Source organism: Aedes albopictus, chromosome 2 (genome assembly GCF_035046485.1).
Source record: "Aedes albopictus strain Foshan chromosome 2, AalbF5, whole genome shotgun sequence".
NCBI classification, from domain to species: Eukaryota; Metazoa; Arthropoda; class Insecta; order Diptera; family Culicidae; genus Aedes; species Aedes albopictus.
In genome coordinates this window covers 422,390,198-422,412,173 of record NC_085137.1, presented here as the reverse complement: position 1 = coordinate 422,412,173, position 21,976 = coordinate 422,390,198, and the positions used below count along the sequence as shown (strand labels likewise).

At 38.8% G+C, this 21,976-nt stretch overlaps 1 protein-coding gene across 1 annotated transcript in view; it reads right to left on the bottom strand.

Annotated features, from left to right (window-relative positions):
* LOC109426683 (calcium release-activated calcium channel protein 1) overlaps positions 1 to 20,900 on the bottom strand; it is a 122,983-nt gene extending 102,083 nt beyond the window's left edge. The window contains exon 1 of the mRNA XM_029869673.2: positions 19,814 to 20,900. Within this exon, the coding sequence (XP_029725533.1) occupies positions 19,814 to 19,839 (26 nt within the window). The 5' untranslated portion in view covers positions 19,840 to 20,900. The remainder of the gene's footprint in view (positions 1 to 19,813) is intronic.
* Positions 20,901 to 21,976: the final 1,076 nt, after the last annotated feature.

Below are 21,976 nucleotides of genomic sequence, written 5' to 3'. Positions count from 1 at the left end.
GGAAGTCTTGTAAAATTTCCCCCCAGAACTTTTTCAGACATTAATCTCGGAATTCCCTTGAAGATTCTTCCAGTATTTATGTGGAAAATTTGCCCCCGGAATCATAGCTTTCCAAAGATTTCCTCCCAAAATTTTCCCTTCTATGGGAGCCAAAACTCCTACAAGATTCCAGAGTTACCTCCCGAAAATATTGCTGAAACATCTCCAGGGATCCTTCCGGAAATTTTTCCAGATTTTCAATCCGAAAAATCTTTATTTTGATTCCTCTGGGAATTCGTTCAGGTATTTGTCTCGTTTTTTTAGGGAAAACTCTTGGAAATCTTAGCAGGATCTCTTCCAGTATTTTTTTTTTAGAAATTTGTTTCCATATTTTTTTTCCAAAACGCTTTCAATGATTTTTTAAGTATGCCTTCCGGAATTCTTCTAGGAAATCCTTATGCATTTAATTCCGGAGATTCAAACCAGGTATATCTTTCGGGCTTCTCAAAGGATTCTCTCCGGATTTCTTTATGTTTTTTAATGACAATTTCTCTTCTAGGAATTCTCTTAGGGATTATTTTCGCAAATCTTTCCCGGTATTTTTTCTGCATAAATTTCTTCCGATTTTTTTTAGAGATTCTATACCGGACTTTATCAAGGATATTTTTTTCGAGAAATTCCTACCGGAGTACTTCAAGCATATGTAATCGAAAATTTCCAAAGGAGTTCTCCTAGCGATTTCTCCAAGAATTTTAGTTGAAAATTCTGGAATTCTCCCAAAGATTTCTCATAGTTAGCACCTAGGAGCTCTTTCGGAACTCTTCCAGAGTTTTTTCAATGTTTCTAGAATTGTTTAGTGAAATCTTCTGGAATATTACCAAAAAATTAAAATGGGAAAACTTTCAAGGATTATTCTGGGAATTCTCCTTGTTAATTATTTCAGATTTCATCTATGGATTTCTTGCAACGTTCTTCAGAATATTTTAGATTTGTTTTGGAATTCTTCTGGATATTTGTTCCAGAAGTATTTCAGGGATTTTTCCCAAAATTCTTTCTAAAATTCTTTCCAGAACTTTAACAAGAAGCTCCTCTCTTGAGCTTATTCCCGTGATTTCTCTCAGAATCCTCATGGACATTCCATCAAGAATCCTTTCAAGGATTCCTTACGGTACTTTTCCTTGGATCAAAACTCGAAGAAGTCTTACAAGGATTCCTACAGCTATTGCATCCGTAAAACTTCAAAGTTTTTTCATTTTTGAAAAGAAATTTTTTAGTATTTTCCCCAAAACTTTTCCATAATCTTTTTCCGGAAATCTTTCAAGTATCCCTTCGGGATTTTTTCCAATGAATATTCGAGGTGTTTTTCCTGGAAATATACAGGAATCTGATGTATCTCGGTATTTTTCCGGGGATTTTTCCCGGTAATTTTCCAGAAATTTCCTCCCATAAATTTAGGAGTTCTTCAGAGACATCTCTAGAATTCTGTTTGGAATTATCTGCAGAATTCTAAGAATGTCTTCCGGAGCTCTTCTAGAGATGTCTTATGGATTTTATTCAAGAGATTCAATCCCGGAATTGTCTCCAGTTAGCCTAGTGGGTAAAGATATGAATCGCCAATCCGGAAACGGCGGGTTCGATTCCCGTTCTGGTCGGGAAAATTTCTCGACTTCCTGGCCATACTTGCCTCACAATATACAAATTCATGCAATATGGCAGGCAAAGAAAGCTCTTCAATTAATAACTGTGGAAGTGCTCAAAGAACACTAAGTTGAAGCGAGGCAGGGCTAGTTCCAGTGAGAATGTAGAGCCATAAAGAAGAATAAGAAGAATCCCGGAATTCCTTCAAGTGTTCCTCCCGTTCGTCTTTGAGGATTTATCCCGGATAAATAATCAGATAATTCTTTATAAACTACTTACTCTGATTTTTTTAATCTCTCAAAGTTTTCCTCAGGATCTAATCTCTCAAAGTTTTCCTCAGAATTTTCCAAGAATTCCAGATTTATCCAGAGAGTATCTTCCAAAGATATTACAAAGGATTTCCAAGGCAATTCATCATGAATTATTCTAAGGATTTGTCAAGAAATTCCTCCAGAGATTCGCTGCATTCCACAAGTAATTCCTGAAGTAAATTCTTCTAGAAATGATCCTAAAGATTTCCTCTCGAACTCTTCAAAAGATGTATCCACATTACTCCAGCAATTCCTTTTGAAAATCCAACACGAAGTCCTACAACGATTCCAGAAGTAGTTCTATTAGAGCTTCTTCCAAAATCTTAATGGCAACTCATACACTGATTTGTGCAAGAATTTCACAATAACTCCTCTACTCATCCATGTTAATAAGCTTCCTCTACTAATTATTCTACAAAAGTTCAGCTTGATGGACGCAGTGGCTTAATTTCCCCAACAGAAGAGGAAAAAAAGCTTCATATGCATTGTTTTTAGTAACTTGCAATTAATGTTTTTTATTTCAACTAATTTTCCATTTAAATTGAAGCTTCTTATTGGCTTTCTATTCCGTAGAACCGCTATCTGTTCTGTGGTTTAACTGGTTAAAGCGCCTGTCTAGAGAATACGTGGGTTCGTGGGTTCAAATCCCACCAGAATACGATTTTTTCAGAATTTCATCTCTCAATTTGCCAATTAATCAACATTCTGTGTCTTCTAATTCTCAAGTTTTTTTTTCAGAAATGTATTGTTTTCTGAGTAAAACCAACACATTCTGTAAGTAGACCTAGGGAAACGCTAGCGACAAATGATAAAATACTGTAATTTTGTGCCATGATTCGAACTTACACTCCCGATCAAAAGTTTGGGGTCACCCCCTCAAAAACATGTCATTTATTTAGGCCCATATCTCCGCCAATTTGCGTCCGATTTCAAAACCCTAGGTTTCATTCAAAAGATAATAAGTTAAAGAAACTTAGAACATGATTTGAAATAAACTTTTTCAAAAAATTTTGTGTGTAAACTTAACCTTAAGTCGCCAAATTTTCTAAAAAATGAATATAAACTTACGGTAGTATCGCTGGAAAATGGGTCGACCAAATTTTAAGATGAGAGCGGTAATATAACCCATTTTCCATTAGCTTTCAACTGCTTTTTACAGAACTTAGCTAAAAAATCTAGAAAAAAAGTTTTTAAGTAATTTAAATCTTCATGTCAACGACTAAAAGTTTGGGGTCACCCCTCAATATGATGTATCAGTCAAAAGTTTGGGGTCACTTTCGTAAAACATGGAAAAGTGATTTGATGATATCTTTGTCATCTATATTTCAATTTTAATTCTTGTTGGCTCATATCAAAGATAATTAACTAAATTTACGTTTGATGTCTTCAACTTTACGTATTCAACGATTTTTCTTTATAAAAATGTTATGTAAAGTTAACACATTTCATCAGATTTAAAAAAATGAGGCAACTTTACGTTAAGTTTTAGTGTGTAAATTTTAATAAATACGTGTGGTTCAATGTCTATGCAGTAAGTATCATGTAGTGTTTCAAATAAGCCAAGAAGAATTAAAATTGAATGAAAGATGACAAAGATATCAACAAATCACTTTTCCATGTTTTACGATAGTGACCCCAAACTTTTGGTCGATACATCATTTTGAGAGGTGACCCCAAACTTTTGGTCGATGGCATCAAGGATTAATTTACTTAATAACTTTTTTTCTAGAATTTTTAGCTAAGTTCTGTAAAAAGCAGTTGAAAGCTAATGGAAAATGGGTTATATTACCGCTCTCATCTTAAAATTTGGTCGACCCAATTTCCAGCGACACTGCCGTAAGTTTATATTCACTTTTTAGAAAATTTGGCAACTTTAGGTTAAGTTTACATACCAAATTTTTTGAAAAAGTTTCTTTTAAATCATGTTCAAAGTTTCTTTGACTTATTATCTTTTGAATTTGACCTAGGGTTTTGAAATCGGATGCGAATTGGCAAAGATATGGGCCTAAAAAATGACATGTTTTTGAGGGGGTGACCCCAAACTTTTGATCGGAAGTGTATAATTACCACCAATTTCTGTAAAAGTTTACCAAAATCTTGCCCTTTAAATATGTTTACTCGAAAAATTTGGTAAACATTTAACATTTTTTTTCTTTCTTTATTTGATAGGCTCAGGCGCGCTAGGCATCACGAAGCCGAATACTCACAATCATTTAACTACAAATCAATTAAATTCTGTAACCTTGCCTGTATAATTCCTCTATCCTTTGAGTCTCCTCATCAAGGTATTGCTGGCGAAGTTTGTTAGAGTTAGGTAGATACATAAACGATAAAATTTTACCGAAATTAAATATGAGAAGATTTTTCAGTCTAACACCGTGTTTTAGTGCTAGCAGAGTGATTACCGCATGAAACAGTTAACGAATAGTTGTTCGAGGATAAAACTATTTCACCAAACTAGGTATTATGTATCAAAATGTGTAATGCATGTTAGGACACCTTCACTTCATGAATAAACTTAGAAAATGCATTCCAATTTATTGTCATTGGCCTTCAATGGTCAAATACCTGTCACTGATTGACGTAATACGCTGACTTATTATTCTTCTAGAAGGTAATAGACAGCCACAACGAAGATATTTACAGCATTTCCACCTTTCATTTCTTCCATCAAACGCGTGCTATTGGGAGGTTCAGAAATAGTTTATAGATCAGTTCCAGATTCCTTCAATTCCTCTATTTCCCATTAGAATATTATCAACAATGAACGACAGTATGGATTATTGTGCATAAATCAACTCAACTGACGTCAACAAAATGTTTTTATTTTGCAGTTGCGTAGGAGTCAGAAGTGGGGGTGGCATTCAACGGTAATATGCAAAAGTAGGAATACTAGCTGCTATCGTGCTGGATTGCAACCCAAGTCAAGAGGGTTCACCTGAACTGGTACCGCATGATGTGTGCAATACATTTTTTTTTTTTGCAAATTAGAAGCAATCAAAACTGGATCTCGTGCAGTTGATTCGTTTTGTTTGTGCTGTGGAGTGGTAGGTACTTGCCTCGGAAACGCAAGCAGCAAGTCGTGTATAATGCAGCAATGATGCTAATGGGATCGATACATGTGGAATAAATCGTGACACAGTGGGACACAAGAATGGCCAAAAATTTGTTTTATTAGATTGGTAGACGAATTCAGGAGCACAATTCCAACACGCAGAAAAATCTACAGTGAAAATAACCATATTTGACGTAAATTCAAAAGGAATTTGACATTGTTTTGGCCGCAATGAGAATTTATGATTGTTTTTACAATCCTGTATGAACGTTTTTATCCTCAATCGGAAATCTGATTGAAATAACAATAGTTTCAGGCTTTTGACGTGGGTTGTCAAGCTTGACATCTACAATACTATGGTAGTTTCAAAAATAGTTTTCTTTTACTTTCAATAATATATTGATTGGAAAACAACATGCTTGTTTTTTTTTCTCTGGGTTTTTGTTATTTTATATTAAAAAAAAAAGAAAAAAAGATTCTTACAGAGAAATCAGGGAATCTTCTGATTAATCAAATTTACAACTTTTCTAAAATGCCTTACCTTGTATGTCGCACTATTAGAAGTCATTGTCAATTAAACCTTTTGTTTTAAAATAGCTTTACATAACTTGAAAATTATCCTTTTTCCAGCATTTGCAAAGTAGAACCTTTGCTTTGCAAAACAATATCCTGCTTGGTTTGACAGAAGTGATCAAGGGATTTATCAGTAAAAAATTTGCATCAAAATACTCTGCTTGATTTCATGTTAAATATTGTGGTTTTTACAATCCAATTCAACGCCCAGGGAATCGTCAGTTAAATTGACACAGAAACAAAGTTGAAATATGTTAGTTTCCACAAGAATGAGCATGAGCATGAGCATGAGCATAGATGACCGCACAATTCGTAGTTGCTACTCCGTGATTGACCAGAGCAATCGAAATTGCACAAGGAACCAATGAATAGGGCTTGGGACTAGCTTACTATTCTCAATGTACACAGTTCGAGAGCTCTCAACTTTAATAAGGTCAATAACGGCGCCGGCCACGTCCTTACGGTCATCGAGGATGGGAGGGAATGTTAGTAAGACAAACGTTGTTATAAAGACCGCGAATCGCTGCATCTCCACGCTTGTCTCAGGAAGGAATTTTTGTTAGTAGGGTAAGGTACATTGTCAGTCCGGGAGTCACCTATGGTTGGTGATATGATTTGACAATGGATCAATATACACAAACCGCCGTTAACACCCGACTACTTTTCGACGCAAAAACTAGCCAAAAAGAAAATTCTATCGCGCGTCTCCACTCCACTAGGGAGCAGAAACCTTTAGTCTATTCCACACAGAAATACACTCAGAAATATGTTAGTTTCCACAAGAATCACCATAAAACACTGGATTGTTAAATCAAACAGAATTTCACATGGATTTTAAATTAGCAAATCTGTTTGAAACTATAAGAATTCACATATTTTCAAAAGAACTTTGATGCGTAAATTCAACAAACGTTATTTTAGTTTCAATGTGAACGCTTTTCTGTCCGTGAAATAGTAGGATTTGTTTGACGATCATATAAAACAGACAAGTATATCACTGGGTTTCCAGTTAGCCTAGCTCGTGGTAAGGCTGTGGATCGCTAATCCGGAGACGGTGGGTTTGATTCGGTCGGGGAAATTTTCTTGACTCCCTGGGCATAGTGTATCGTTGTGCTTGCCTCACAATATACAAGTTCATGCAGGTAAGGAAAGCCCTTCAATTAATAACTGTGAAAGTGCTCAAAGAACACAAAGTTGAACAGAGGCAGGCTAAGTTCCTATTGGAAGGACGTGCCAGAAAGAAGAAGAAGAAGAAGAAGAAGAAGAAGAAGAAGAAAAGGAAGAAGAAGAAGAAAAAGAAAAAGAAGAAGAAGAATATTAAACTTCCATTCGTGCAGAATACGAAAAAAAGGAAACATCAAAAATAAAATAGCCGGTAGTTAAGTAGTTTTTAAGTATGATACATACAACACGAAACATGAAAATCATAAAACAAGCAAATCATAAAACAGACTTTTACAACCTTTCAAATGACTTTCTAACGATTTTGTTAAATTTTAAAATATGAATTGCTTCATATCAAGTAATTAGGAATGCTTCGAGAACTAAGACAGAAAAATTAAATTTATACTTTAATATACATTTCTTTTGAAATCCAAACGCTATATTTTTTTAATTTCACTAGAATAGTGAAGAATGTAAGTAATAAAACTACTCACTTCATTGCCAAATACAAAACAATATAATAAAACTACTCACTTCATTGCCAAAAACAAAATTTCCGATAGTTTTGTTCTCTCCGTCAAAAGGGGGTTTTGTCGGTTTCAATTTGTTAAGACAGTTTTTAGGAAAATTTTAAGTTCACCAGGTTCTAAAACCATCCAATGATGTAAAGAATAGAGTTTCCGAAAATAGGCTAAGTTCCCTTATCAAGCTTAACATATGTCGATAAAAAAATATTATCATTTTACTATCTTTCAGTGCGATCTGCCCATTGTGCAAAAATGTGAGAATATGTCGGAACTCGATTTAAAATCTAGTCAGATGCCGGAAAGCTTGCCTTTGCAGTGCCTAGAAAATGTGGCTTTTCTTGATCGGACACAGTTTTAGTCGGTGCGTTTTCAACACCAACTACGTTAATGAAGATGCAGTGTGCGGCACGAGTGACAAGGTTCTGAGCGAGATTAACATGCAGATGGAAGACAGATGGTGTTGTCGTATTCCGAAAGGCAATAAAGCGTAACATCTTAGCGTCGAGCTTATTTTGGTTGTTATGAAGTCCCATCGTACACAGCCCCATAAATGACCACAATCACTTAGCAATCAATAACGGATCGGCAGTGTACATAATCAAGCGGATACACAATTAGGAACAGTATATGCATCGTCATCTCAAAATACATGAAAGGTTGCAAAGTATCACGTTTGGGTAGTTATTCCAGAAAATACGAAAGTGTTAGAGCACTACGATCAATGAAATGTTTTTCTCTTCGTTTATCTTTCCCCTACGTTACGAGAACGTTTCACATGAAGAGGAAATAATTGCTTACCTAGAACGTGGCTGTGGGCTTCCATTCTAGGTGAAGCCATAAAAAAAAGATTAGGTAGTTTTTAGGAAAATTTTAAGTTCACCAGGTTCTAAAACCATCCAATGATGTAAAGAATAGAGTTTCCGAAAATAGGCTAAGTTCCCTTATCAAGCTTAACATATGTCGATAAAAAAATATTATCATTTTACTATCTTTCAGTGCGATCTGCCCATTGTGCAAAAATGTGAGAATATGTCGGAACTCGATTTAAAATCTAGTCAGATGCCGGAAAGCTTGCCTTTGCAGTGCCTAGAAAATGTGGCTTTTCTTGATCGGACACAGTTTTAGTCGGTGCGTTTTCAACACCAACTACGTTAATGAAGATGCAGTGTGCGGCACGAGTGACAAGGTTCTGAGCGAGATTAACATGCAGATGGAAGACAGATGGTGTTGTCGTATTCCGAAAGGCAATAAAGCGTAACATCTTAGCGTCGAGCTTATTTTGGTTGTTATGAAGTCCCATCGTACACAGTATTATAGCCCCATAAATGACCACAATCACTTAGCAATCAATAACGGATCGGCAGTGTACATAATCAAGCGGATACACAATTAGGAACAGTATATGCATCGTCATCTCAAAATACATGAAAGGTTGCAAAGTATCACGTTTGGGTAGTTATTCCAGAAAATACGAAAGTGTTAGAGCACTACGATCAATGAAATGTTTTTCTCTTCGTTTATCTTTCCCCTACGTTACGAGAACGTTTCACATGAAGAGGAAATAATTGCTTACCTAGAACGTGGCTGTGGGCTTCCATTCTAGGTGAAGCCATAAAAAAAAGATTAGGTATTAGCTGAAGAGCAGTTCCCGTTGAACAACAGACCAGACAGGCGAGCAAAGGTCAAATTCAGAAACGACCAGACAGATTTGCAGACGGAAACGATCGTTGGTCGAGGGGAAACGCACGCTATAATGATGAATGCTCACCGAGCATTGCTCAAGTCATACTACTGGATTAGTTTTTGTAGATTTTTTCCCCTGTGATAACCCGACCAGAAGCTCCTAACAAGATTATAACAAAATTATTACAACCGTTGTTAGAAATAACACAATTTGATATAATTTTGTTGGAAGGATTCGTATATGTGAAAATCCATAACAAAATTGTAACAAAATTTGTTATTATTTTAAAAACAAAACTATAACAAAACTTGTATTATTTATTCAAACAGATATATAACAGCATTTGTTACATTATGCATATCAAAATAATTGCCTATAACAAAATATCGTAACATATTTATTGTAGTATTTGCTACATTTTTTGTAACAAAATAATTTCAAAATGTGTTAGGTTGTTTATATTGACGCGAAATAGTTTGATCATTTTTGTAATACTGACCACTCGAGTCAAAAGCTCCTCCTCTTCCGTTACGCTTTTTTGTATGAAAGTCCTAAGATTTTTGTATGGACCGTAACGTTCGGTTGTACTTTTCCCTCTCCCTTGAGCAACGCGTAATTTCGGGATGGCGTCATATTTGTTAAAAAAAAAAACTGCAACAGAATTATCATTTAGTTATAATCTGCTAAACTCTTCCCAAACCAGCAGTGCTTTGTAGCGTTTTAAAGAACATACTTTCTGTTGGAAGCTGTGGCGAAGAACTTGTTGACGCAACAGCACGGTATTTTCTAGAATCTAGATTATGTTGGATTAGTTTTGTTAAGTCTTGTCTGGTGTGAAACAAATCAAGAATACATTGACAATCTTCCCTTTCATCAGATCATTACACACTCAGTTGAGCTCAGCTAATTTCCATTCTTTTTCCGAGATTCGCGCAGCCGAGCGCTCGGCAATCGCAATTTAACCGAGATATCAGAAAAAATCAAGTTTGTTCAAAGCAGCACCCATGGGTGCCGCTATCATCAAACGTTAAACGTCAAGGGTTTAGCCGAGATTTCTGCAAATGAACTTTAACCGAGATTCGCACAACCGATTTCGGCATTCTGTTTTAAGTGTGTAGCTTTTCTTTCTTCTCTGTTAACCTTAGTTTATAGTGCTTTATTTGACCTTCCTTTCCTTTAGTTAACCTTCCTTTATAGTGCTTTATGTGACGATAGTGTTCGCCATCGATTCAATACAAATCAATATCATCCATCGATATCGAAAATCTCTCATTGATTGACCGGGATGTTTCAGGCAATTTGGCCGATAAAACCCGACGAAGAGAACAATCCTGTTGATACCCAAAGTCATCCTATCTAAAACGACGGATGTTACATGTGCTGCAATTTGCGACCGCACGAACAATGTTTCCGTTACATAGAACTACGTTTTGTATGCCTTCCAATACTTTTGAGTTGAATTTTATACAAATGACGTATCTTTACACGCGAAAACATTATACATCGATTACAATAAATACCAAAAACAGTAAATACTGATGTTCTAATTTCGCCAAAAAGTATACGAAGTAGTGAATGTTATTGAACATGGAGAAAGCAAAAGTGGAACAAAATAATTATAACATGGAATTTGTTTATTCTACCTATTTTGCTTCGACCTTTGGGAGCATCTATTAAGTACGTCACGATAAAATTGGAAATTTTCAACCCTCCCTGCCTCATCCAAAAGTGACGATAATGGATTGGGGTTAATGGATGACCCCTTATGTGATAGATTCCATTTCATTGCTTAAAATAAAAAAATGTGGAATATAACTAAATTATATCTACAGTTGTTAGCATATCTGCATATGATATAATTGTGATAGATTAAAACAAAATCACTAACGACAAATCAAGTCTATTATACGTCAACGAGCTCAATGTGACGTCATACTACTCCGCTCGTGTGCGTCTGACAAACAAGGATTTGAATGAGGAAACTGGAAAGGCGCCAGATTGCTACCGATGGTAGGTGTCTTGGTTCGAATCCCGTTCGGATCGAAAAATTTTATAACGTACTGGAAACTATTTTTTTATGTTCCTACTTGTTCTAAAAATAGAACAACACACTTAAAATTATTTACCCAAAAATGAGTATAGAAAATTAGTTTTTACCCTAAAACCGCCAAGGAATTATAACACAATTTGTTATAATGTTGTTAAATTTTATCATATTTCATAGAACAAATTTTGTAATATTTTTGTTATGTTCATAACAAAAGTTATTACATTTTTGTTCTTTTCTTGTGGGAACTTTGTTAGAATTTTTGTTATTTTAACTACTAACGGTACATGTTTTATAACAACCCTTGTTATAAAAATTTATTGTAACAAAATAACACAGCTTGTTATAATTTTGTAATGTCCATCTAGTCGGGAATCGGTCGGTGTGCTTCTTGCAATTTGGGCCGTTTTAATTGCGATATTATTGTTGAGATCATTATCAAAGCTAGACAGATGCGCTGAAGGCTGGTGGGAAATAAATCGTGAGTAGTACCTACCTAGATTGGATCTGGAAAACATTGCACTACTGGGATGCCATTGCGGAGAGTTATACTAAGCTCACGTTTGAAAGGGGCTTTTGTTTCAGAAGGTGAAATTTAGTTGCAATTCCCTAGTGTATTTAGATTTCTATTCTTTGTAGTAATGGAATCTAAGCAGCGAATTATTGTACATAGCTGCTGTAATCTATCAATTTTCAACCCTTAACGTGGGTAGATCACCTTGAGATGGTGCGTTACGGCGTAAGATCTACCACTATAAATTTTGATCTTGCATTTTCCTAACAAATGCAGCCAGGCTCCTGTAGAAACATTTTAGGAACACGATTTGATGGAGTTAGTGTGTTTAGTTTTAGTGTATATTGTTTCAGAAGGATTCAGGTAGGTTTATCATATGTTGCAGGAATTGTGGAGGGATGTGTAACCGTTGCAAGCTTATCACGAATAGTTTATTTATGTTAATACAGTTTTCCGTTACAGATTTTCGGCCACCCAGTTCTGCAGCGATGAAGATGGAAAAACTTACCAGATGAATTATGCAGGCAGTTGTCTCAACATAATTAAATTATATTTTGTGTTTCTGAACGTTTACCAAACGTATCCTTTGGAGTCTATCGTTCCACTAACAACACCCAAATTCCCGTGAAACCTAGGCCTGAGAGATCGTAGAGTTGTCTACATGGTTCTTAGATGTCCAACTAATCATTCTTTCCCTTCCCTCAACAGTCGCAAGGACGTGGCCAGGACAGTGGGTCGTGCGTCGTATGAAGAAGCAAAGGATTTCAGACCTATCAGTTTGACCTATTTTCTTCTGAAATGCTTAAAACGCATTGTGGATCATCACATCCGTGATGTTCATCTGGCCAACGTGCCTCTTCATGTGAACCAACATGCCTACCAATCTGGTAAGTCCACTGTTACTCTTTTACACAAGGTTGTTTACGATATCGAGAAATAACCAGGGAAGTTTTTCGGCTTCGCAGTCATCAAACGCAATCAAACGACTAAATATCGTTCTTCATCCGACGTTTCGGTGTTTATTACACCTTCTTCAGGGAATTAGAACGATTGCAAGTTCTAATTCCCTGAAGAAGGTGTAATAAACACCGAAACGTCGGATGAAGAACGATATTTAGTCGTTTGATTGCGTTTGATGACTGCGAAGCCGAAAAACTTCCCTGGTTATACAGAGTTTTCAGTCGATAGCGCTCTACGATATCGAGAAAGCATTCGCTCAAACGCAGTCTTGTCTGGGTGTTTTCTTGGATATCGAGGGTGCCTTTGACAACGTGCCTTTCGATGCCATATTGGAAGCCGCACGAAGTCATGGTATATCTCCAATGATTTCCAATTGGATTCACCAAATGCTCAAAAACCGACATCTCTTCTCGACATTGCGTCAAGCGGCGATTAGGAAATTGAGTGTTTGTGGATGCCCCCAAGGGGGAGTCTTATCACCGCTTTTGTGGAATCTCGTAGCAGATACGCTATTGAGGCAACTCAATAATAGCGGTTTTCTTACTTATGGTTTTGCCGACGACTACCTAACATTGTTAGTTGGTATGTGCATCAGCACCCTTTTCGACCTGATGCAAAACGCCCTTCAGGTAGTTGAGGGTTGGTGTCGCCAATATGGCCTTTCGGTAAATCCGAGTAAAACATCTATTGTTCTTTTCACGAAAAGCGAAACCGTAATGGTGTTCGACCTTTACGTCTCTTTGATTCTGAAATCAATGTGACTGAACAGGTAAAGTACGTTGGAGTCATTCTTGATTCCAAGCTTTCCTGGACACCTCACATTGAGTTCAGAATCAAGAAAGCTTATATGGCCGTGTAGTTGCCGGCTTAGAATAGCACTACGGACCAGGCTTTCCAAATGTACATCCTTCTCGCAACAGCCCGCGCAAGGCTGAATCGACACTCTCTTATGTGTGCAGACCATCTCTCGTTACCGTGTGCAACACCATCAGTGAGTAATGTATCGCCAACAGCACGCACACGCATGAGCGAAAGATGTATTGAAACAGCCGCTGCTTCGGCTGCTTGCCTGACAGGTGCATACTCGAGTCGTATCGAGCAGAGTGGGAAACGTCGTGAGTATTGTTGGCCGCATGGCGATGACAATCTTCGGCTAACCATGCCAGCTGTCGCGTAAAGGGTGTCATAGGCTGTCACGGGAGCACATGGCTTAACGCTAAAAGTTATTCACAAAATATGTGCTCAATAAATATTTTTTTTACAAACATGATCTGCCTTTCACAAGATGCCCCAGGGGCGGAAAGAAGTTTTTGCCAGCGTTTGTCAAAATTGTAATCTGGCTAAAATATAACACGTATGTGAGATTCAACTCTCATTTATATTGAAAACATGGCAGTGCATTTCACATGCCAATAAAAATAATGCTATGCAAAATACTCTATTAGAACCAGACTTACATGTACATATTCTCTATTTGAAAAATATATAATACATGAAATGCATCGAAAATTTTAAGCGTGGCACTCGACACGTTCAACAGAAGTAAAATGCTCGGGCCGAGCGCAGCGATTTTCGTCACTTCGTGTCCAGCCAACGAGAGACGGTTTGGGTGAGAGCCGAGGTTGTCATCGGCGAACGAACGCACAGCGAAAGCAGACGATGTGAGCAGTTCCCGACAGTGATGTTGTAGGTCGCATGAGTTTTATTCTGTGGGCTGTCATGAAGCATGCATTCACAAGGCTGTCATGGGAATAAGAGTGTGACAGCCTTCAATATGCTATCATGATGCGGTACTTTTGGGAAGGCTGCTACGGACCTCCTGTTCCGGGGGTGAAAGTCCACCAAACAGGGAACCCCAATCCAAGGTGTCAGGCGACCCGTGCTGAGGGATGAATGGTTGAGGGGGTTTAAAACATGCTCGATCTTTAACGGAGCCCGTAACGTGGGTAGATCTCCCTTTTGGGTTGCGTAACTACCAAACTGAACCCTGGTGACATCCAGCTTGTTAAGCTAGGGTAATGCGTTTTGGTAATAAGGATTCATGGTACAAAGCCCTTGTTACTAGTGATAGTTTCTAAAATTGCATTTATTTTGCCTTACGGATAGTTAAAGACTAAGGACTGATAAGTACTGGTGATACAAGGACTCACGTGAATTCTTATTACCGAACGAATGCTCTAATTTGACAGCGTTTTGCAACTAGCCTAAAGCCCCGGGTTTTTCAATGTTGTCCTGGGACTAAACTAGAAGCAAGACACGGATGAAGCCAGAGTTCCGCTGCATATACAAATATCAGTTCTACCGTTTTGTTTTTCTCAGAAATAGAATCGATTATGTGTGATTAAGGGCGCACTTCCGCTGGGATTTATTTCCCTGTGAAAACGGTACTTTTTCGTCACATTAGATTTCTCGAACCTCTTAGGTAACAAAACTAGATCTGTAGAGAAATCGATGCTCCATTGCCTCTCAATGACAATGGAGTAATACGACATGCGCTAAATACTAAGGATACGGGTATTGCCACAAAAGATCTAAATACTGGTCGCAGTGGCTCATCCGAACAGAAAAAAAAAATGGCCTTCGGGCAATGCCGACGAACCTATGGTACAACTTGGGGTCTAAAACCCAAGTATATCAAATGGATTTACACAACTGTGGTTCAGCCAATATTGGCTTATGGATGTCTTGTGTGGTGGTGAAAGGGCGAAGTGAGAACGGTCCAATCAAAATTAGGCCATCTCCAAAGGATGTGCTTAATGACGATGTCTAGAGCGTTCTCTTCAACTCCCACAGCAGCGCTCGAAGTTCCCTTTGACGTTGCCCCACTACACATTCATCTCAAACAAGAAGCACTTTCTTGCACTTACCGGTTACGGGACTCGGTCTACTAGAGGAAACTCTTGTGAACCGCACATCAACACACACCTCGTTGTTTTCACTTTTGGTGAATTGGGACAAAATTGTTCTTGCTCTAAGTGATCTTACAATTGCTTGTAATTTTCCATATAGGACATTTTCCACGAAATTCCTTTCCCGGGAAGAGTGGACATCTGGTTATCTGGAAAGAAGTATTTCAGACGGCATCGTATGTTACGCTGATGGCTCCCTTCTCGAAGGTCGAGCAGGTGCTGGTGTTTATTCTCGAGAGCTAAGGCTGTATCAGTCTTACTCACTTGGTAGACACTACACCGTTTTTCAGGCCGAAATCTTTGCTCTTATGTGTGGAGTGCAATCAACACTTCAGCAGCACGTAATGGGCAAAGTAATATACTTCTGTTCAGATAGCCAGGCTGCTATTAAAACACTTGCTTCGGCCAACTCTAGGTCGAAGGTAGTTATCGCTTGTCGAACTCAAATCGAGGAGCTGAATTCAGCAAACGCTGTTCACCTTGTATGGGTACCTGGCCATTCTTCCATCGCTGGAAATGAATTGGCTAATGAGTTAGCTCGCACTGGAGCATCACATGACCTCATTGGCCCTGAGCCAGCTATTCCGATATCGAAGTGTTGGGTAAAGCTTCAGATTCACACCTGGACTGCTACTCAACACAGACAATACTGGAAAATTTGGAGTCATGTCGTCAAACCAAATTGTATTGTACTGAGCCATCTCCAAGGGTGGCGAAGAATCTTACAAATCTGTCAAAGCAGAATTGCAGCATTCTGGTCAAAGCATTGACTGGTCACTGCCGACTCAGCTATCACATAGCGAATATTCAGCAAGCTGATTCATTTATATAGCTGTGAATCCGATTATGGAACTTCGTATCATTTGATATGTAACTGTTCAGTTTTTGCGCAACTGCGTTTCCGAGTATTCGGTAAACACTTATTAAGTGAAACTGACTTCAGAGACCTGAATATTCAGGATATTCTGTTGTTCTTAACCCGCTGTGGTAAAGAGCTATAGGCTCTCTTTCTCTTTATGCGTTATTAAAGTGCCCTATTCAGGGCGCTGTTTGAACCCATTGTGGTACGCTTATGCGTTAGTACATAGGTTCCCAAACTATTTTGGTTGGCGACCCCCTTAGCTACTGGTCTAACTTTTCGCGACCCACCTGGGAACAATGTAAACATAAATACTAAAAAGAAGCTGAACTTTTTCACGAAACAAAAAAAAAAACGCAATTTTACTATATCCTAGCTATGACTATATGTACTTTAGGGTTAAAGTAACCATCATCAGCTAACAAATATCATAAAATGAAAATATAATCCATACTTAAATCAATATCAATAAAGTGAAACTATTTCTGGCGACTCCCCTTCAGATGGCCGGCGACCCCCTGGGGGTCGCGATCCACAGTTTGGGAAGCTATGCGTTAGTACCCTCTTCCAGGGTATTTTTCCTATTTCCCTACCTGTTCTTATCCCCATCCTTATCCTTATTTCCTTCCTTTTCCCTAAGGTAGATGATGAAATAGGCTATTATTTTGGCGATGGCACAAATGTCCCAAATGGAGGATAACGTGCCTCTGGAGCCGGCCTTCTGATAGTCAATTGAGACAATCACTACCGACACTACACGGCTGATCGTGAAAAGAAGTTAATATTAATTGATGATCAACTTCATACGGGCTCGAACAGCCGTGACAAAAACTAGAGTAATTTGCGCACGCAAAACTTCTATTAGCTACAGAAGCTAACAGGTATAACCAGTGCTGAAATAGTTATTTATGCAACAAGTTGCAAAATGATGATTTTTTCAGCACGAGTCGTACATTTATCCAACGAGGCTTGCCGAGTTGGATAAATACGACGAGTGCTGAAAAAATCGAGTTTTGCAACGAGTTGCATACAAAGTTTTTTGTAATTGCAAAAAATACCCATTCAGTATAATCCTTGGTACAATCTTGCTACACGCAGATGTATCAAGATCAAGACGAACCACGTGGCAGCATTCATGCGCGTCAGCGTGGTGCTTTTGTTTGATCAGGTAGGCTATGATCAGGTATCAGAAGGCCGGCTCCAGAGGCACGTTATCCTCCATTTGGGACATTTGTGCCATCAATCTGGAATCTGGATAGTCCTGATTCAGATTCGAGCTCATCAGAGGATGTAGAAGTACCAACTGTGTCTACGGTAGCCTCGAAAGTTATTGTAAATTGGGTTCTGGAAAAGGTGCCGAAAAGTCCTACTTTTCAGCACTCTTAAGAGTGCCGAAAAGTAGTACTTTTCGGCACTTTTGTTTTAGTGAAGAAAAGTAGGCCGTTTTAACATTACAACCGCGAGTGAAAAGTAGGGGAAAACGCAACGCAATTACAAAAAATTCATTTCATCATTTCTAAATTCTACCACCTACAGCTCATTTTAGAAGCTGAACCTGAGAATATAGTATATGAAAAACTTGTGTGGCTAGACCAATTCTGTAGGAAAGTCACGGAAAAATTGCAATTTTTTGAATTTTTAAGGTAAATGTCTCGGACTACCTTCGAAAAATGCCAAATGATATTCACCGTGAATATCATTGGGATTTTTCGAAGGTAGTCCGTGACATTTACCTTAAATATTTGAAAAATATCAATTTTTCCGTAATTTTCTTGTAGAACTGGTCTAGCTGCACAAGTTTTTCATATATCATATTCTCAGGTTCAGCTTCTAAAATGAGCTGTAGGCAGTGCTCAAAATTTCATTCCATCATATCTAAATTCAACCAAGTACAGCTCATTTTAGAAGCTGAACTTGAGAATATGGTATATGAAAAACTTGTGCGGCTAGACCAGTTCTGCAAGAAAGTCACGGAAAAACCGCTATTTTTCGAATACTTAAGGTAAATGTCACGGACTGCCTTTGGAAAATGCCAATTGATATTCACCGTGAATATCATTGGCATTTTCCAAAGGCAGTCCGTGACATTTACCTTAAGTATTCGAAAAATAGCGGTTTTTCCGTGACTTTCTTGCAGAACTGGTCTAGCCGCACAAGTTTTTCATATACCATATTCTCAGGTTCAGCTTCTAAAATGAGCTGTAGGTGGTTGAATTTAGATATGACGAAATGAATTTTTCAGCACTGGCTGTAGGTGATTGAATTTAGATATGACGAAATGAGTTTTTCAACACTGGGTATAACATCGACCAGGATGAAATAAATTTCTCGACAATATTCCTGAGTAGCTGGCTGGGATGGCCTGCTTTAAGTCAAGGCTTTTATTGTATAATTTGTCTATTTGAAGGTCTCTTCCCAAGCAGAAGAAGAAAACTCAATAAAAGCATATTTTGATATGGAGATCAAAAAGTGATATTGGTTTGTTTGATAAATAGCTAAAATTTACTCCTCGACCAACATTATCATAACAAATTTAGCTCTTTTGAGAGCTAACCAATAGCAGCTTGCTATTCGGTTGATCTTCAAATAGCAGATTTTGCTATTGGTCAGACGTTCTAGGAACATTTTTTGCTATTATTTTCAGTACTTTTATCTCTTATATCAATCAAACCAATAGCACGTTTTGATCGTCAGTACTTGACCTCTACCCGGGTTACAACTATTCCTAAGGATATTTGATGATATAACTAACGTCATGCCTTGGTTTCAGAGATCTGTAGATATGAAGAGAACAATAAATATTTTATATCTCGTCTTTCGAATCGCTTGAAAATAACACACGATAAGGTAGACTTCGATAGTTCAGAAGTGTTTATTTTAGCATTTCAGTATTATATTTTGGTGTAAAATTTCATTTTTAATGAGAAAATTTTATGTTTTACCGGTACATTTTTTATAAAGTATGGAACGTTTTCAAGTATTCATGGGTAACATTGCACAGTTTCATGGAACATATGTTCAATCTTTATGGAGCGCTTTATGATTTTCTATGAAGCATTTGCAATTTGTTATGGTTGCAATAACCTTTTGCTAGTTCTAACTAAATCCCTCAAAGTCTACGCCTTATCGCCAATACCAAGCTTGGAATAGTGCACTGCAATCGGCGCTACACAATATTTACTCTTGAATGAAACAAACCGACTAGATCCGAGGGAAAACAATATATTCCAATGACTTGCATCCTGACACACGTGCAGCCGAACAGTTGTTTTTATGAATTTCGTTTTCCGCATCAGTATTTTCGATCGAGTCATTCATACTTTGCCAAAGGAGAACAATGTTATTTTTGATGACCATCGTTATATACATACTCGCAAATTAATTAGTTGAAATTGCTCTCATACTCATCTCGGAGGATGCACAATGATACATTTAGTACAGTGGTTCTGCCAATGAAAGAAGACTTCGCACCACTTCCAAAACAGCATTGTTCGTTTGTTGGCCCAGGTTTGTACATCTCGAACAACAAGAGCAGACCAACCCACCGGGCAATGTATGCCTCCTTCACAAACAAAAAACACCCAATTTCTCACCTCTTTTTCCTGCCAGTGTCCAACATCTTTCTGGTGGCCGTAGTGGTGCGGTAGTTTCCCGTGGCCGCCACTTGGCCTGCCGTTGTTGTTGCTGCTTCCTTTGATGATTACCCGGTAGATTGTGGGGGAGGCACCAGTAGAGCAACGCTGGGCTGAGATTAATTTTACCAAATTGCTCACTACACGGGGGTTGTTGAGTGGATCCACTGATGTTGTTGCAACACTCATATCATCTCACAACACACACAAACACTACACACTCGCTGACCTTTAAGCCGCAATTTGGCAGCTAATTCACACGCCAAGAGGAGCACTTTCTTTGTTTAGCAATTGAGAGAGGGGGCATCGAGAGAACCACTTAATCCACCGATAATCATTGGCCCTTGCTTGCTCTGGCTGTTTGTTAGCTGAGCTGAATGGAGATAAGCGCACTTCCACTAGAATTTCCGATCCAAACGAACTTCACGCGTGCTGAGTATCGCACATGTCGTCCTCGAACAACCGCATACTGCACTTGAGATATAAGCACGCGTTACACCTGGCCGTAGAACACTTAGCGAATGCACTTCCCCACGATTGGCACCTTCGTAGTCGATTCAACGAAATTCAAATTGATTATGATCCATTTGATCTCAACTCATCCGGAAAGTGATTCCCTGAACGGCGTCGTGATGTCACTAATGAAAGGGATTCCCCTTTTCCACTGTCCCCACGAAAAAAAAAAAAGCCGTTGAAATCGATGATCTTCGCAGCAGGCACAACAAAACACTTGAAAAACTCGCTACTCGCCTCGTCGGTCGCGGGATCAAGTCTCGCGCGTGTCTTCTCCGTTCGGTCAAACTGCGACGACGCCAAAAGACTGTCTGACGCGGCACTCAGCGGTGATCGCGATCGTTACCGGCGCGACCAGGCGGACGGCGGCGTGGCGCGCATTGATTCTGCTACTCGCGATCAGCTGTGTTGCGGCGTGCCTGCCTGCCTTTTAGGGGGTCGCTCACCAACACCCTTGTGCGAGCAAACGGGGATCGATTAACGGCGGAGCAGAGCAGAGCTGCGGCCGGTGCGTTTTCTCACTCTCTGGTCGGAACCGGTGCCGTGGCGGGTGTTCAATTTTGCTACTTGAGTTATAGGGTTCTAATCGGCTGCTTATGGTGCACTCGATGTTTGCTTTCTCAATGGCTAGAAGTGCGCGTGTGCTGTTTGTTCACGCAACAGGCGAATACCTAGTTATGTTTGTATATAAACGAGGAGAGAATCTTGAATGATCCGGACCGGCTAGGTACCAGGTAGCCGTTTTCAACAAGTACGTATAGCAATGATTGGTGTACTGTCGGTTAGGGGTGCTCAATTATCTAGTTGGATTTGGTTGGAGAAAAAGGGCAAAATCACGATCACTGGCGTATGTAAGGGAGGCGGGATATAACGCTTTTTCTAAGCTTTGTTCTGGATTGATTTGAACAAATTTTAATATTTCCCTACAACATTGACTCAGTCTAGTGGTAATATGTAAAACTAGAATTAGGATGATCTTATGAGTGTCCTACATATGGTTTGAAGAACTACTGCTCTTTAACTGAGAGACGTCAACTTTTGGCTTGGAGAACGTCCAGTTTATACATTTCCATACATTCTCCAATCACACACTGCGGGGGTCCGCTTATCGTCCTCCACTGCGCACCACGTCGCCTTGTACCAGTCGGATTGTTCTCTACAGCCATTTTAATCGGGTTGTTATACGATATCCTGCCACCGAAGCCTCTCGATTTTCGCGGTGTGGACGATGATTGGTTTTCTTAACAGATGATGCAGCTCGTGGTTCATTCGCCTTTTTCACGTTCCGTCTTCCATCTGCACACCACCGTCGTAGGTCCTCTGCACTGCACGCAAAGTCGATGTTTCCTGCCCATTACAAACTACCAGTCTAATCAACGTTGTAGATGGTTAACTTCGTGTGATGGTGAACTTTGTTTGATCGTAGAGTTCTGCGGAGTCCAAAGTATGTGAGCTCGATTTTCTGCCACAATGCGTTTCTGAATTTCTCCTGCTGGTGTCGTTCTTGGCGGTCACCAGTGAGCTCACTGACGGTCACTACAAATTCTTTTGCCACCTCGACTTCATCAACGACAATATAGATTCAGGGTGGCGAGCGCGTTCCGATTCGCC